Source organism: Plectropomus leopardus, chromosome 6 (genome assembly GCF_026936395.1).
Source record: "Plectropomus leopardus strain MGB_pleo_1.0 chromosome 6, ASM2693639v1, whole genome shotgun sequence".
NCBI lineage: Eukaryota > Metazoa > Chordata > Actinopteri > Perciformes > Serranidae > Plectropomus > Plectropomus leopardus.
In genome coordinates, this window is record NC_142181.1 from 24,776,228 (window position 1) to 24,793,405 (window position 17,178).

At 41.3% G+C, this 17,178-nt stretch overlaps 1 protein-coding gene and 1 long non-coding RNA gene across 5 annotated transcripts in view; one reads left to right on the plus strand and one right to left on the minus strand.

Moving 5' to 3' along the window:
• The window catches only part of LOC148189395 (uncharacterized), a 92,735-nt gene that overhangs the window by 19,241 nt on the left and 56,316 nt on the right, over positions 1 to 17,178 (minus strand). The gene's annotated exons all lie outside the window — the stretch shown is intronic.
• Positions 1,638 to 16,955, plus strand: hic1 (hypermethylated in cancer 1). 4 transcript variants are annotated; one of them, XM_042487423.2, is made up of 2 exons: positions 1,638 to 1,870; positions 8,010 to 16,955. In XM_042487423.2, the coding sequence occupies exons 1-2, from the start codon at positions 1,811 to 1,813 to the stop codon at positions 10,254 to 10,256; spliced, it is 2,307 nt and encodes a 768-aa protein (XP_042343357.1). In that variant the 5' UTR covers positions 1,638 to 1,810; the 3' UTR covers positions 10,257 to 16,955. The 4 variants fall into 4 exon arrangements, with proteins under 4 accessions (XP_042343357.1, XP_042343360.1, XP_042343358.1 ...); XM_042487426.2 differs by having other exon boundaries at positions 1,651 to 1,870; positions 8,026 to 16,955; XM_042487424.2 differs by lacking the exon at positions 1,638 to 1,870 and adding an exon at positions 3,414 to 3,621 and having other exon boundaries at positions 8,026 to 16,955.

Below are 17,178 nucleotides of genomic sequence, written 5' to 3' on the forward strand. Positions count from 1 at the left end.
GTTCTCTATTATTTGCCTTTACCCACTTAGTCATTATATCCACATTACTGATGGTTATTTATCAAAAATCTCGCTGTGTAAATATTTCCGTTAAGCACCAAAGTCAACCCTATAATATCGCAACATTAACATTGAGGTATTTGTTCAAAAGTATTATATTATTTGATTTCTCCATATCACCAAACCCCATGTGTTTGAATGAAAATATAAAGTTAACGACTCTTGCCAACTATAATGTACATTAATAATGAAAATATACTTTGTAAAGGGATTGAAGCAAAATAACAGCAATGTGTAGACTGTGGATATGTTTTCTGAATTACTTTTATTATGTAAATTGATATAACCTACCTCTGAGTGACTATTATAACTAAAACAAACAAACAAAAACTAAATACATGGAAACAAAGGGCATCTTTACTTTTGCATGGCAGGTTTGAGTACAACTAATTTAGAGACAGTCCCTTTTTATTCAGCTACAAAATTGTTAGCATTTTCCACTCTTTAGTACATTTCACATGTAGCCTAATTACTGTACTAAAGTTGTAATTTAATTCAACTTCTACTTCATGTCAAAGCAGAGGTGCAGATTTGAAGGGGGATGCAGAGGACACACCTCCCCCCATCATATCTAGGTGAAATATTGTACACCGCTACATTTATCTGATAGCTATAGTCACAATGAAATTACAATTTTACACAAAAAAGAAAAACACACTAGACTATCATGCAAAGTACAACATTAAACACACAGCTTATATGTAAATACATCAACTGTAATGGTCCAATGATGTAATGACACTGACGGGGTTAAAACACCAAAAGTAACTTAACCCTTGATTTCTTAAAACAAATAAAAAACAAAACAAAACAGGAAAAGGCAATAAGCAACTATAAGTGTCCTGCAAATTGCAAAAAAAAGCAGTAGATTTAGAAAACTTTATTTTAACAAACTGGGGAAAATGTCCAGTATCCTATGTATCATAATTATATTATTAAAATTATTACAATTTTTGAACATTTTTTTCAGGTCATTTCGTTGGTTTTGTTTGGTTTTTTTTCCTGTTTTATTTTGTTTTGATTTGTTTGTTTGAGATTTTTTGTTGCTATTTTTCCAGGCAATTTCCCTTTTCCTTTTTGTTTAAAAACTAATTTCTTACTAATTTTTTCTTTTTTTTCTTTTCAAGAAATCAAGCCAATTTGCCCAGGTTTAAAAGAGTTAAAGTACATTTTGTTGCTTTTGTTCTTTTTAATGCAGAGCTTTTTCTTGTAATTGAGTATTTTTAATAGTGCACTACACTTTAATTGGATACCTGAATACTTCCTGGAATTTAATTTTGAATATAAATCAGATTCATCACTAAAGGCTAACTCACCTGTACTCTTTAATTTGCAGAAACTTGACCAACCTTTTGATGCTGACATAAGTCATCACGAGCCTGATTTCCTGCATAAACACCCGATCAATAACGACTGGCTCACGTGTTATTCATACGCTGTTCACCTACTTTTTAATTCCCCACTAAAATCACTACCCAGCATGTCCTCTTTGATGAGGCCAGTGGTGGGACACGCTGCCGCCGAGTGCACCATTGGGTGTCGCTGTGCGCGTAAAGTCTCCGCCGGCTGGTCTGGTCCGACCGGACCCCAACACAGTCTGAAGTGTCAGATAGTCCTGTTAACACGTGAGATATTCACTGTATGGAAGAGTGCGAAAGCGAGGGAAAACCGGGAGAGAGAGGGCTGCAAAATTACGCGGAAGGAAGGTTTCTGAGGAGAGCCAGACTCGGAGGACACAGCGGAGGTCCTGATGAGGGAATGCCGAAAAGGAGAGCAGACATACGGCCAGAGCACCAGACATGAGTCCGAGGTAAGACTGAGATACGGCTGAGAGGCAGGGATGGCATTCACGCTGACGTGTGACACTGAGACACAATGAGCAACTTTTTGGGGAGACTACTACAATGAGTTGTCAAAGTTTAATGAACTAAATGTGCTTTTGTTCTGAGCCGATGGTGTTGATATAGTCTTCAGAACAGAATACGCTAGAGCATCTGAATCATATGGGCACGTCCGGCCTAACGCTTATCTCAGCCACCTCGGGCTATCCTATTAGAAACTTTTACTTTTCTATTTTTGTCAGCGTTTAATCGGTAGAGGCACAATTAAATCATACAAGGTGCTGTAGCTTTTGTGGAAATGATTTTTTAAGCATAAGATGAAGATATAAAGTAAGAATTTATAAAACTAAAAAAAAGAGAAACATACATTAAAATGCGTTTATAATTGACACTGCAGAACAGGGGAAATATGTGTATGATAAATTAGGAAACAATAATTTAAAAGACAAAACAAAGTCCCTGTGGGTTCTATGATATGACATGCTGCTGTCATTTTAATATTTATCATAGGAAATGAAAATATGTCCTCATGTCCACCTGTTGCCAGTTTTGAGGGAACTTTTATCTGCCTACTTAATGGACTGTCAGTGATGCTGTCCACATCAATATCAAGGTTTGGTGCATTTCTTTTAAAGTCACAGCAGGTGTTTTACCTGAGAGGGAGAGAGAGAGAGAGAGAGATGTGTGTGTGTGTGTGTGTGTGTGTGTGTGTGTGTGTGTGTTTAAGTGGCTCATTAAACCTCCTTTTAGTTTCCACTAAGCTAATTGTGCTCTTTAAGTGAAGGGGGGCTATTAAGCCTCCAAATCTCCTCAGAGGAGGTCTGAAGGAGTGTGAAAGGCCGTTTTATTGATTTTGCGTAATTAAAAACGGTGCAATTGCAGAATACTGAAAGCTGGGAATTTATTTCCCAAAGTACACCAAAAAACCAACAACAAAATACAAACAAAAAAACCCAAATAAATAAATAAATAAATAAAATAATAAAATAAATAAAAACACATACATTTTTGCTTCAGGGATAAGATAAAATTTGCTGTTTTGAGGGACAGTAATTCCTTGAAGGTCCTTGCCACTGAAAAAGCTCCAAAAGCTCCTGATGTTACCAGTTATTTTCAGTATTAAACTCCTCTGAAGAGTTTGAAGCGTGCTGCCTGGTCATAAATATGCAACATATATATGTGCGTATACAATGGCTGCCTGTCTCTTTAAGACGATGTGTTGAGAAGTTCAAGTCGGGGTCACATGAAGTTCCTGCCCTCGATTTTACCTTTTAGTTTTATTATAGACTGACATCACACGGGGCGCTAAAACACTTAAGGCGCATAGAGGCTCCATTATCATCCCGGTGCGCGTTATTGCTACGACGCAAAAATAGCTAAGGAAATTACAAGAAAAAAAAATAGGAGGAAACTGATGCTGGTCTAAGCACGTATTTTTTTATAGGAGGGGATGAGAAAGAGGGGAGAGGAGGGGCAGAGACACACAGAGAAAGAGGGAGAGGGAGGAAAGTGGGTGGGAGGACGGACCTAAGGAGCGACAAGAAATTCATATCAATTAATAATCATAAAAAAAAGAGCTGGCAGACGCGCTCGGAAAACTGGCATGGTTTTTTGGAGGCTGGCAGTTCAAAGCTGAAACGTCAGATATGACTCCTGGAGACTGCTGAGATGATCATTAAGGGAGACTTAGATCGGATGGCAGAAGACATCGGGCATGCAGGTAAGAACTGCTGCTGCTGCACGCGCTCAGGCACCCAAACAAGAACAAGCGAAGGGTGACTTTTCGGGTTTTATTCATAAAAATGTGCAGTGCATGTGTCAGGGAGAAAATGTGTTTGTTTTTTAATTAGATTGTTGAAATATTTGTATTTTATATCACGCAGCGTTTTTAGCTTGTTTTTATTCCATCATGATTTTTCGACAAAAAGACTTAATCCGTTTTTAACGCATTTAATTTGAGTCGTTTGGAATTATTATTAGCTTTCTAAAAATAATTAATTAAACATAGAGCAGTCAGCTAATTTGCAAAATCATTAAGGATCAAACTGTTGTAATGGCGAATTTAGATTAAATTATGGTGCTTCAAAAATCAGCAAAATTAAGTTAAAATGTGAGGGGGGGGAGTGCAAAATCGGAATTTATCGACGTTAATTCTTTTAAAAGATCTCACCTTTGAGTTTAATTCTTTTTAAATGTTTTTTTTTACTCAAATTTACTGGAAAGGTTAAAGGGAACATCGACCTCAGTTTAAAAGGGAACTTCTTCAGTAATCCTCTAATAAATGTAATAAGGAACCAACATGGACATTATAAAACAGGCCTATCACTCTCTGCGAGTTCAAGACCCAATAAAGAATATTAAATATTTTTCATTTATTTATTTATTTATTTTAGTGCATGGATATCTTGTTCCTTTACGAAAAATACGATATTTTATATCTGAAAAAAAGCTCCTCGGTACTGTTGACAGCTCTGAAGAAGAAACAGCTGTGATGCACCTTAAAGCACAATGAGCTGAAAACGGGAAAGTTTCTGGAGGTGATTTAAGGCTCTTTCGGTGGAGATAAAGGTTTCGGGGACGAGGCGCTGCAGCTCACAGAGATGGATTCACTCGTGATTCGGTTTAACGGTACAATATGCGAAGAGTAAAACAGATTAGAGACAGAGAGGACGCGTCCTCTCGGCGACACACAGAGTCAGCAGACAACTTCATGCTTTGCTTGCAAAACGGGACGCGAGCTACTCAGATGTTAGGCAGAACTGAAAACCTTGGTCCACAATAAACCTCGACAAGGGCGCATTAAACGCACAAACAGTAAGTTTTATTTAACTTTACAATAACTGCATCGATCATAAATGCTTGGTTGAATAAATTAGAAATAGGCGATGCAAATTATTCTAATTATAATTGCTGTAAAGCCTGCACCCTTGTTAACACAACTGTTTATACTTAATTATCAAAAGAAAATATTACAATATCATATTGATTTGACTATGCACGATGTGCTATTTAAATTAGCTGTTTAAGAAGCTGCTGTCCTCTCCACGGTATTATATAAATGTGACGATTTTTAAAATGGATCAAACAGGAAAGCGAGCTCGACTCTCCATCATGTTTCTGACCTGTCTGTAACTCAGCTTATTCACCCATCATGAGTACTCGATCTGCGCCTCAGGGTGCAGTTTTTCCAACTTAAATGTGCAGCCCAGTCTGTTATTTAATGCATGCATGTGCCTCCTGCGAGTCACAAAAATGACACAAAATAAATGAGCTGGATGAAACTACAGTAAAATATCTTCTCACAAATTTACACCGACTTTGTGCTGCAGTGTTGTCTCATAAATTGAACATATGAACAAATGGGCCCTAAAATAAACAAGGCGACATGAGCGTGGACATCAAATTGAAATGAAAGAAAATAAAATGTCAGCACAACGTTTTAAGCAGATGTCTGGAGTGTTTATGTGACTGAGGCTACATGTAGAGGTAGGACGTTTAGTCTCCCGCTTCACCCCCAAACCACAAAAGTGACAAAACAGACAAAACACAGGAACAATGAATATTAATCTAATGCAAATAACTGAATGCACAGTTTCAACATCATCTTAAGTTTCAGCAGCATGTTGCCGGGCCATTAAAAATAATGCTGTCAGATGGAAACAACCATGCATCCCAAGAGGACTCTCAATGTGCAACCTAAAATAAATGATTTAAATCAGCCTGTTTAACACAACAAAGCATGCTATAGTGCAGACTTGAATGTATTTATAAGATCATTATATGTAGCAAGCTGACAAAATATCACTGTAATCATACATGGCCCCCTGACAGGATGCTGTGAGTTTTCACATGCCCTCCAGATCAAGAGTATTCGAAAACACCATTAACCGTGATCTTTCACTTTTTGTCAGTGCATCAAACAGCAAGCTCAGATATTTTTAAAAGGCCTCAAAAACTCATTCTGGTAGCAACAAGTCTTGATGGGAAACCCACAGTTAGCCTGACTGTTGTTACCACAAGACAAAAATAAAATGCAAAACACACTGCAGGTGCAGGTTGCTTTGTGCATTAGGTTTTTTTTTTCTTTTCTTATATCACAAAAGATTTGATAAAATTTGCAAGAATATGTTAATTTAAGTGCAGTATGTTCTGAAAAAAATCTTTAATTTTCTGTTTTGCTTCGTGATGCAACTGAACCATGTCGCGTAATGCTGCAGACCGCACACTGACGAGAGTGTACACTGATTATGTGTGTGAAAGTACACAACGTGTCACCAATGCTCTGCACAGTAAGCCAAACATCCCTTAATGCAGCAGAGACTGCAAAAGTTTAGCCCCATGTGGAAAGTGCTTGGCCTATTCCTCATATCACCCTCGTTTCTAAACACGTTTGATCTGACCGACGTTGTAATTTATAGTAAAATATGACCGTTGAGTAATCAAAGCCAGACAGAAACCAGAAGTGGAAACACTTTAGATGACAACTGGGGACATGATGGAGCGTAAACCCACCCAAACCTGTCTTACTCGCCTTTTATTCATAGACTTTTGGTAGTTTGTTTTTTTTTTTGACCAGATAGCAAGAAATTCATAGCATCCACATCATATGTTTAGATATGAGGACAGCACATTTTGAAATCATTTAACAAAAAAAAAAAAGGAATAGTTTTTCTAAAAAGACATTTTCCTTTTATATTGATGACTGTTCTCCGCGTGATCACTGGCTGGATGTCATACTTATTCTGACTTTTCCGTTTCATCGAGTGATGACATTTCCCTCAATGCTGAACATGCATTTACAGAAATACACCGCTTAAATTGTACAGAGGAGTGACCTTAAAATTTTTAGGAGTACACAGCTTTGTCATTTTAAGAGAATAAATAGTCGCATGACTTTTTGTTCTGGATTCTTCACTAACTCATTTGTCAAAAGTTTATTTTACTTAAATTCATACTTCCCCATTCTCGTGCTGAGCGTGTACACTGAATGAAATAAACAAGAAGTGAATGAGCTTGTGTCAGGAAGACGGCGATCAGACGGATGACATGATATTTATTTAGCAGCTTGTTTCCCATCAGTGCGACTAAGCCCTCAGGGACAGTTTGAGACGTTTAATCTCACAAGTAAACTATCCTCAGATGCCACTGATTGAACAATACATGGTGTTTCATGCATGCACCTGATTTGGTTTATTTTAGGCTTGATGGAACAATTAGTGTTGATATTCGAGTGTGAGCGAATGTGCGTGTGCGTATGTGTGTGCTTTAGATCCCTGCAGCTCATCTCAACTTATATTGAACCATGCAATGTTGATTTACATCCCGTGCACCGCCGTGTTCCTTATATGACTGGGCAGAAAGGAAAGCCGACAGGCCTATCTTTTTTTGGATGCGTCTGTCGTCCCCCCACAGGTTTATACCTGCTGTTCATCACACTTGTGAAACATTCATCCCTCGCTTTGTTTAAAACTCTGCACACCACTTCTGGAATACTTTATCAGGAAGCCAGCGGTTACAAAATATATATCTGCTGTTCTCTGAATTTTCATTCGTTTTGCTTGCTACAGAGGAAGTGAATGCGTAGACTTGAATTTCTGATTATGAGAAAACCACTGCAGCCATTCACCTTTAGCAGAAGTTCACTTCTACTAAAGTGGTCTTCATGTGCACTTTCCACACACAAGTTCTGCACGCTGCGTGCTGCGTCAAGTCTAATCTATGAATTAAACATGATTATGTAAACTGGAAATGTTTGCATTAAAATGCTATTTATGATGTGATGTGCTATGTTTTTTAAAAAAAATTATTAATCAATTATTCTGCACTAATTCATTTATGCAAATTAAAAAGCTTTTTGTAAACTTGCATATTGCTCCTAAATTTGCATCTAACACTTTTTACTTTCCAGCTGGCAATCCTACTTTTTGGCACTCAAACCTCTCAAATATATTTTAATATAGCTTGATGTGTAAATTATATCTTTTAACAGATTCATCTTTTTTTTTTAAAAAAAAAAAAGCATCAATAATAATTCTTATGGTGCAGAAAATGACACATTAATGGTGTTTTCGTGTATCAAAGTGCTGACTGCCGCATGACGTTTTACAGATATCTGTTGTTGCAGGTGGCGGACTGAAGACGATGCTGGGTGCCATGGAAGTTCCAAGTCATGCTAGGGATCTCCTCCTGCAGCTCAACAGCCAACGAACCAAAGGCTTCCTGTGTGATGTTATCATTGTGGTGCAGAACGCCCTCTTCAGAGCTCACAAGAACATTCTGGCTGCCAGCAGCCTCTACTTGAAATCTTTGGTGGTCCATGACAATCTCATCAACCTCGACCACGAGATGGTGAGTCCAGGGGTCTTCAGGGTCATTCTGGACTACATCTACACAGGCCGCCTCAGTGAGGGAGACCCCACTTCTCCCACTGAACCCAATCTGGGGGCTGTGTTGGCAGCAGCCAGCTACCTTCAGCTGCTTGACTTGGTGGCTTTGTGCAAAAAGAAGCTGAAAAGAAATGGCAAGTACCCTCCCCGCCCAGGTCCTGCATTTCTGCCCTACCCAAAGATGGGGCCCAACAGTATGGGTTTAGGGAGTGGGGGCAGGTATAGGATTTCCACTCCTGTCATTCAGTCCTGCCCTCCAGGAGGAATTTTGAACAGCCATGCAACCCGGGCATCACCACTAGAGGAGCTAGTTCCCCATCGACTGGCCATTCATGCTGGGGAGCTGTATGCTCCCACCTCCACCCAGGGCTCTCAGGTGTTCCCATCCCTGCAGTCAGCTCTGCCGGCCCAGCTCGGGCGCTCAGCCCACCCCGAGAGGAACTGCTCCCCCAACTATGGCCTTGATCTCTCCAAGAAAAGCCCCAACTCACACTCTCAGCACACACCCTCTCAATCCCACCTGGCAAACACTCACAATGATGAGGAGCGAGATGAGACTCTGAGTGGACGCACCAGTCCCATGCCAAGGACGAACGGAAGGGCCTTCTCCTCAGAAAAAATGGAGTCGAATGACCAGCCAAGCTCCCTCACTCCTCCACCTTTTCCCCATCTCAACCAGCCTCTTGGCCCACACCTACCCCACCTACACCGCTCAGGCTCCCAGGGCAGAGATCGCTACCCGTGCCCCCCCAGCCCTGACACCCCAACAGAAGGCGGAGAGGCAGGCAGAGACATGGGCAACATCTACCGCTGGGTCAAACACGAGCCACTGTCATACACAGCTGAAGATGAAGATGAAGACGAGGATGAGGAGGAAGGGGGTGAAAATGGGGAGCAGCATCAAAACCACCACAAGGCCGGGGAGGAGAGTGAGGGAGCAGATGACAAGAGCGGGTCAGGCACGGAGGAGACAGGCAGCAGCGAAGGCCGCCCGTCTCCTTCTGGACCGATGGGGAGGTTCCACATGCCGTATGAGCCAGAGAGCTTCGGGGACAATCTGTATGTCTGCATCCCCTGTGACAAAGGCTTCCCAAGCTCGGAGCAGCTCAATGCACACGTGGAGACGCACACAGAGGAAGAACTGTACGGCAACTCTGGCGGGGAGCTGGGAAACAGCAATAACAGCAGCACCAAAAACATGAGCAGCACCACGAACGGTTACGGGAGCCTGAACAGCAGCAACAGTTTGAACAGTCTGTCCCACCTGGAGAACAAGTCCAGCCAGGCATTGAGCTCAGGTGGCCTCGGGGAGATGATCCGACCCTACCGCTGCTCCTCCTGCGAGAAATCCTACAAAGATCCAGCCACTTTGCGCCAACATGAAAAGACCCACTGGCTGACCCGGCCTTACCCCTGCAGCATCTGCGGCAAGAAGTTCACACAGCGGGGCACCATGACGCGCCACATGCGCAGCCACCTGGGCCTTAAACCTTTCGCCTGCGACTCCTGCGGCATGCGCTTCACCCGCCAGTATCGCCTCACTGAGCACATGCGCATCCACTCAGGGGAGAAGCCGTACGAATGTCAGGTGTGCGGAGGAAAGTTCGCTCAGCAGCGCAACCTCATCAGCCACATGAAGATGCACAGCAGTGGAGGGACTGCAGGGGGCCTGACCACAGACGGGAAACTGAAGCTGGACTTTGCTGAGGGCATCTATCCACTGAGTAAATATGCAGCCGAGCATCTGGGTCTGAAGCAGGAGAAGGCCAACGAGCTTCTCATCCAAGCCCAGCAGCAACTGGTAGCCGATACAAAAGTCATGGAGAGCCTGTACCCGCTGTCCAAACTGGCTTCGGAGCACCTGGGCCTCTCCCATGACAACATGGATGTCCTGGGCCAATCGCTTCCCCCTCCTCCACCACAGGCCCTCTCTGAAGCCCGCACCATTGACCGCTACTCACCCAGCTAAGATGACCTGTATAAATGGCACCAATAGGTCTGTGTGCACACACAATTTGCAGTATTCTAAAGCCATTCACCTCAAACTCAATATCTCCTCTGCACCTCAGACTCAGGCCAAGAGGAAATGGTCTGCTCATGCACACCAAAATGTGTAGACTGTAAGTGCCTTTCTATGCATCTAATGTATCCTAAGGTCCTCCTTTATAAAGGAGCTCTGTTCTATTCTATGACCAAGAGACACAAAGAAGTACAGTATTTATGTACAGTGTATGCAAACAAACAAAAAAAAAATTACAGCCATTGAGCCAAAGTGACAAATTGAAAACCAAAATTTGTTTTATTTATTTTTGTATTATGGTGAAATCCAAAGAGAGACTGTTGCAAGGAGAGGTTGCAATCTGACCCTAAACCTGTGTACTATCATCTGTGTACAAAAAAAAGCACATAAGGACAAGATTCAGGGTTTCGGTCCAGACCTGAAAGGAACTTTTGACCAAATGATAACTTTCCTGGACTTCAAAGTAATGGGAGGATATTTTTTTTTCTTTTTTGGGGGGTACTGGACAATTTATGTATCTCACTCTCCAGCTTCTCCAAATCCTGCTTCCCAAGTCGCAAGGAAATGACTGAACAGTAACAGCTTCTGCATTTCGGTAAAGTCTCCTCAGTTTTATTTCCTCCACATTTTGAAACCCACTCCCCTGCATATTTGCGCAGATGAAGACCCATGCTATGTGACAGTAATGACAGCTTAATTAGCCTTACACTCAGCCTTCATGAGCTAAAACTTCCTTTTTCTTTTTTTTTTTTTTCACAAACATCCCTTCGCTTTCAGTTGTTATTGAGATGCAGTAAGCACAGCCCTGTGATCTCAGAACTGGGACATGATTGCACATACCCAACTGATGACACACTAATCCCTGTTCATGATGAGCGTTCGGCTCGTGGCGTAGACGCAACCTGGGCGTTGCCTCTTGACATTGTGTAATATTCACAATTATGGATGCAGCCGAGCAGAAACGGCAGAATTAATGGCACAGAAATCTGTCATTTACTGTCAAGAGCAATTGCTCAATTCACGGCGGCCTTATGATTAAACGTGAAGTCGCGGTAGTCAAATCCTGCATTGGCGCTCCACCATTCGACCTCTCATTTGACCTCCCTCCCCTGTAGTCTGTTGTCTGCTACTGTTGACAAGTCAAAGTGAGTGCAGCCCTTTGCCTTAAAAGCGCTCCACTCACCACACGCATACACACCCCCTCCCTTCCACACACACACACACACACACACACACACACACACACACACACACACACACACACACACAGCAAGCTGCTAATCTTTCTGTGATATGAACACAAGAAGGGGTTTGTGGGTCTTCCCCGGGAGCCAGCGGGTGAACAGCACACCCCAGCTGCTGTGCCTTGGTAATCCCTGTGAAATCTCACTTTCTCCTGGACAATTCCCACCGCTCGCCGGCATGATGTCCCATTTCATGCCTGCCATCTCACCCCTCTGATCCACTTATTAACATCGGCCTAGCAAATGTCTCCCAGCGTCGCCTCCCTTTCCCCCGCAAGTATCAAATGCAGAAACAAAGAATGACATATTTCTGTGCTGGCTGACCAGCAGTTCCTCCAGCTTGGAAACAAAAGAGCACATAAAGGTTGCGGGTTGACGGCACATTTTTGTCTTTAAAATGTTTATTCCCCCAAAACATGCTGGCCTTTTCTTTTCTTTTTGTTTGCTTTTTTTTTTTTTGTTTGCTTTTTCCACTTTTACTAGTCATTCAGATTAGAAATGTCTGACCACTATAGTGCCAATGCCAACCTCAGTGGGTGAATGTGAAGACTAAAGCCATAAATACACTGTGATAGACGGAGTGAATCTTAAAGGCTTAAAAAAAAAAAAACAGAGACAATGTGCCTGCCTTTTGGGATTGTTTTTTTTATGTAACAATAATTTAAGGGCTTCTCTGTAGCATATGATCATATCAGTGTTTTCTGTCACTTAACCTTTCTTTATTTTGATTTGAACTGAAAGCAGCGCACGTGAAACTGGTGCTTACCTCAGGACTGAACCCAGCATGGGGATGCTAAGCTTTACTAAACCTTCAAATTACAACACACACACACACACACACACACACACACGCACACACTTTTTTATATTCTTATTAACAGGGCAGTTGTCCTGTGTTAAACCTGTGGTTATTTGTGTTTATACATTTCTTGTTACAGTTTTATGGTGGAGATAACATGTGATATTAACATTTTTTTGTCTGTTTTTATTTTTACTATGCGGTATACATTTTCTATTGTGTCGTCCTCAAAGAGGTTTGTGTCGGTCTGACCAATTCCTTTGTTATAACATGAGGCAAAGTCATTTTGGTAGCATCTTAACTGGCTGTTTGTGAATTTCTTTAAGCACGATCGCATCAATCTCTGGTTTCAAACACACATGCAAGACGAGCGGTGGCTTTTTGCAGTGCGAGTATGAAAAACTTGTCTCATATTGTTTGACCCCTTCCCTCCGGAGGTTAGTGAACTTTCAGTGGCGAGTCAGACTGAGGCCGCACACAAACACACAGGAAGCCAGCTTGTTTTGGATGATGCTTCAAGTTTTGAGACTTTGTTACAAAAAAAGGGGTTGCTTCAATGAAACATTATATTAGCAGCGGTCCACAAGCATGTGCATACGTGTTAAAAACGTAAGAACAGGCGGATGTCAATCGTGGGAATTCCAGTCCCCTCACTCCACCTCATTCACTAGTTTAAATCAAAATCCTCTCTGCCTTACACCATTAAAACAACACAACATGTTTCCACTGTCACTCCAAATCTGTGCAGGAGGGAAGAGCAAGATAATGGCAGAACATTTCTGTCGGATGTGCCCTGTTTGAAATTCGCTTAATTGCATTAATGTGTATGACAGACAGGGGGTGGGCTGTGTTTCTATAGAGAAGGGAAGCGCTTGCTTGTCTGTTTGCATGTCCCTATGCTATTTGAGCGCATGAAGGGGCTGTTAATGCATGTCCTGGGAATAGGGTCGGTGTGAAGGAGAAGAGCTGAGGAGCAGGAAGTGAACTTTTGGCTGGCGTGTTGTGCGGAGCAGGATGTGCCGTGTGTTTCTGCTCAGGGGCAGATAGAGAGACGGAGAATGGGGAGGGAGAGGAGCAGGGAGAGCGCAGCAGGGTGGACGCGAGCCATTGTCTCAGTATGAAAGCCTGTTCGTACTTCTTAAACTCTCCATTCAGAAAACAAGTAGACTGTATCTTCTCTTTTCCTTCCCGTTTTTGCTCTTTGGGAATAGACCTCTGCTAAGTATCACGGCGATACGACATCACGGGCTTTCAAGGGGGCTGCACGGCGAGGAAGCCATTCAGACATTTTGTTACAATTTGAGGATGTTGTGGATATATTTTTTGGCATCATTTGGGTCATTTTTTCCATATTATGTCATAGTTTTAACTTTTTAAAATAAATTGGGGGCATGGCTGATCAATATAAATGGCCTAGAAACTGTAATGTAAATCATAATTAAAAAAATGGCAGTATTTTTATTGCGCTGTGGTTGATTCAATTAGTAAAATTACAAGAGTCTTGTTTCAATTTACTGGTGTAGCCACTTGCCCCATGGGGTTTTATGCCATATGCCTTTGTTGATGTTATTTATATGACACAACAACCCAGAAAACCTCTCATTGCCTACGAAGTGGTTTAGATGAAGATGTTTTGGAAGACATTTAAAACAATTTATTAGCTACGCTAATTGATATAATGGAAATGAGTGCAAATATAAACGAGTACAGCACCATCTAGGAGATGTGGGTTGATCATTTTATTTTATTTTTTAGGCCACTTCATTCCTTTCTAATGTTGTTATGGCATTCATCCCAGGCCCGTAACTTTTATAACACTAACACTATAGAAGTAAAAACCGCCTGGATGAGTTCCAGTGGCCCCGTGGAGACCAAAAAAGGATTTAGGTTTAATGTTAAAAAATGCAGAGTATGCCTTTAAGCTTTCTACCAGCAGCAGCGGGCCGAGGTCACCTGTGTGACTCTGACAGTCTGATCTGCGATCATACCGCCGTCTGACATTTATTGTATTTCACGATGTTTTCCAAAAGGACTGAAGCACTTAGCAGACATCGCAGATCCTCAAAACAAAACTCAGTGACAAATCTTTGTACTATCCACGGGTTATGTCGTCAAGTTAAGCTTCTGACCAACTTTGACTTTGCCTTGTTATGAAAACCATTATCTGTGTGGCTGATCTTAAGAGCACAGAGCCACAGACATGCCACTGTTGTCCAGTGTATATATTTCTTTTTATGAGGACTCATGTTTAAATGTAGAGCAAAATAATATCAATAATCAAGCCATTTTTTGGCGCCGAAACCTAAAACTGACTCTTAAGTCAACCCAATACAAATGTGCCTTCGATATAACAAGCAATTATGTTCTGCAATAACTTGTATACGTGTGTGAGTGTGAATGTGTACATAGTGCACCTGTCCATCTACATGTCTGAACGCCTTTCCCACAGTGTCACAGGGTGAAGTACAAGAGCGAGACTTGACACTTTCAAGAGTCTTTATTACAAGCAGCTGCTTTAGATTTATTTCCCCGAACTGCACTTTTCTGGAAAAATCATTCTATTGTGATTTTTTTATTACTCTTATGATCCCCTAGAAGTCCCACAATTGCCTTTCCTCTGGCACTTCTCTTTCCTCCTCTTCCTCCCTCCAGTGCAGAGCTTGGCCTCGCTCGTTCACCGCCCTTGTTACCTCGACTCACAGCTTCCCCGCTCACCTCTCCCTGTCCCCTCTCTCCTCTTACACTCAACACAAACCGCTGACCCACAGCGCCCGCTGCCTCCCCCCTCCTCTCCCGTGATCCACTTACTTCCAGCTGTTTTTCATGCTGAAGAAGACAGTTGTCTAAATGTTTACGTGGAGAGCTACTTTCTTTTTCTTTAAGCCCTGATCAATTTCCAAAATGAACTTTGTGGCATGTGTTAAAATACAGCAGATGACTGGCCAGATTAAAAAAAAACCTGACATCGTTATTGTATTCTGATCCTCAAGCCAAGAAACGGCTTACAAAGGGAGATTAAAGACAGCATATCGTTGTAGAGGAAATGCAGAATAATGTGAGGGGAAATGTTCAGGGGAAAATATGCTCAGAAAGATGCCAGTAAAGTAAACATGTATGAAATTGCACAATTGAGCCGGGCCTCGGCTGCACCAGCCAAGTCATGCACTGAGATGGAGAAAAGGGAGAGGGAAAGAAGCAGAGAGAAAAATAGCTTGATAGTTGTAACCTTCAGTAAATAACTGAGAAAAGCTGGATGCTTTGTGGGTCTCTTTTTTTCCGCTACATTGTTCATTTCATCCTTCTTTTTTTTTTGGATATTATCTTGTGAGGAAATTACGTTTTTTCATTGTTGATGACTGCAGGTCATTGTCAGGATTCTTTTTTAAATGTTAATGTCAGCGTGCCCTCTGGGATGTCATCCTTTTTCCAGACCTAACAATTATCACCCAATCATCACACAACCCACAGTAGGCCTTTTGTAGTTGAATAGGTGTGGGGGGTTTCTGGCTGCCCGTGTCGTCCTCCATCTGTTTAGCTTGGCTCTCGGTTTCTGTCTCTACCTTGAACACATACAAGACAGACTAAGTGGACTTTGGCTTGAATCTTTTCGTTTACAGTGTACAACTTCTGCTCCAGAAGTTTAAATGCAAAGACAAACAAAGAGCAAGGACAAAACAAGCAGGAATTTGGAAGAGCAAAAGTTGGTCAAGGAGAGGATTTGATTGTAACACACACACAGACACACACACACACACACACACACACACACACACACACACACACACACACAGCTGGATGGCAGACCACTGCTCAAGATTAGGTCAGATTTAATTAGGTTTCCCAGCTCCTTTTGGAGTGTCGCTTCTTGTAGAAAAAGCCATTATATAAGAAAAGGTGATTCTACCCAACACACACTAAAACCTGTGCCAAAATGTTACAGAGCCTCAGGGGCCACACACACACACACACACACACACACACACACACACACACACACACACACACAACATTTAGTCTGGTTTTGGAAAAAGGCTATGTGTAGAGATGATGGATTATGATCTAATGAAGATCGCTGTGACATTTTGAGGTAGTTGTACCCAACTAGTTGTGGTTCACGGATAAGAACATTCAGCAGACAGCCACGCAGACAGCAGTAGCTGCCGATAGATGGAAAAAAAACATGACAGAATACATACATCACAAATTTACAATTGAAATGAGATTTTTTTTTCCAGTGGATCTTATTTCAGCAGGCATGAAGCAGACATCCATCAATAAAATTCAGTGTTTTATTTTGTGCTTTAAAAAAAAAACAATTCAAAGCAATAAAACCAAACAGTATTTTTTCTGCATTTTATTGTCAATATTGATCTTACTTTGCTTTAGTGAAATGAATGTATTTATTGCATGTCAAAATGTTTTATAGTTAATTTTTGTGTAAATTTCAATTGTGGGTTTTTATAATTCATTTTATTAAGGTGTCTTGATACAATCATGTTGATAAGGCTTTTATTTTTTGAAAAGCCAATGTGAAAAATGTCATGTTTGTTTTGTTTGTTAGTATACTCAAAATCAACTTGGCAATAAAGTGAATTGCATAACAGATTCACGAGGAAATGTGTGAAATTATTAAATTTTTTTTAGCATTATTTATGTTCGATAAAAATCCCATTAAACTTTAAAAAAAAAAAAAATAGATATGATTAAATGGTAGCGGTGGTGGTAAAAAAAAAAACGAAACAGCATAGAATCACAATATTTTTGCATTGTAGTATTGCATCGATGCACAGCACCAAGTACATTTTTCAACTCTATAAATTATTTATAT

Coding starts and splice junctions, on each gene's coding strand:
- hic1 (XM_042487423.2), top strand. CDS start 1,811: ATGAGGGAATGCCGAAAAGGAGAGCAGACATACGGCCAGAGCACCAGA. Junction 1,871..8,009: donor GCACCAGACATGAGTCCGAG/GTAAGACTGAGA, acceptor GACGTTTTACAG/ATATCTGTTGTTGCAGGTGG.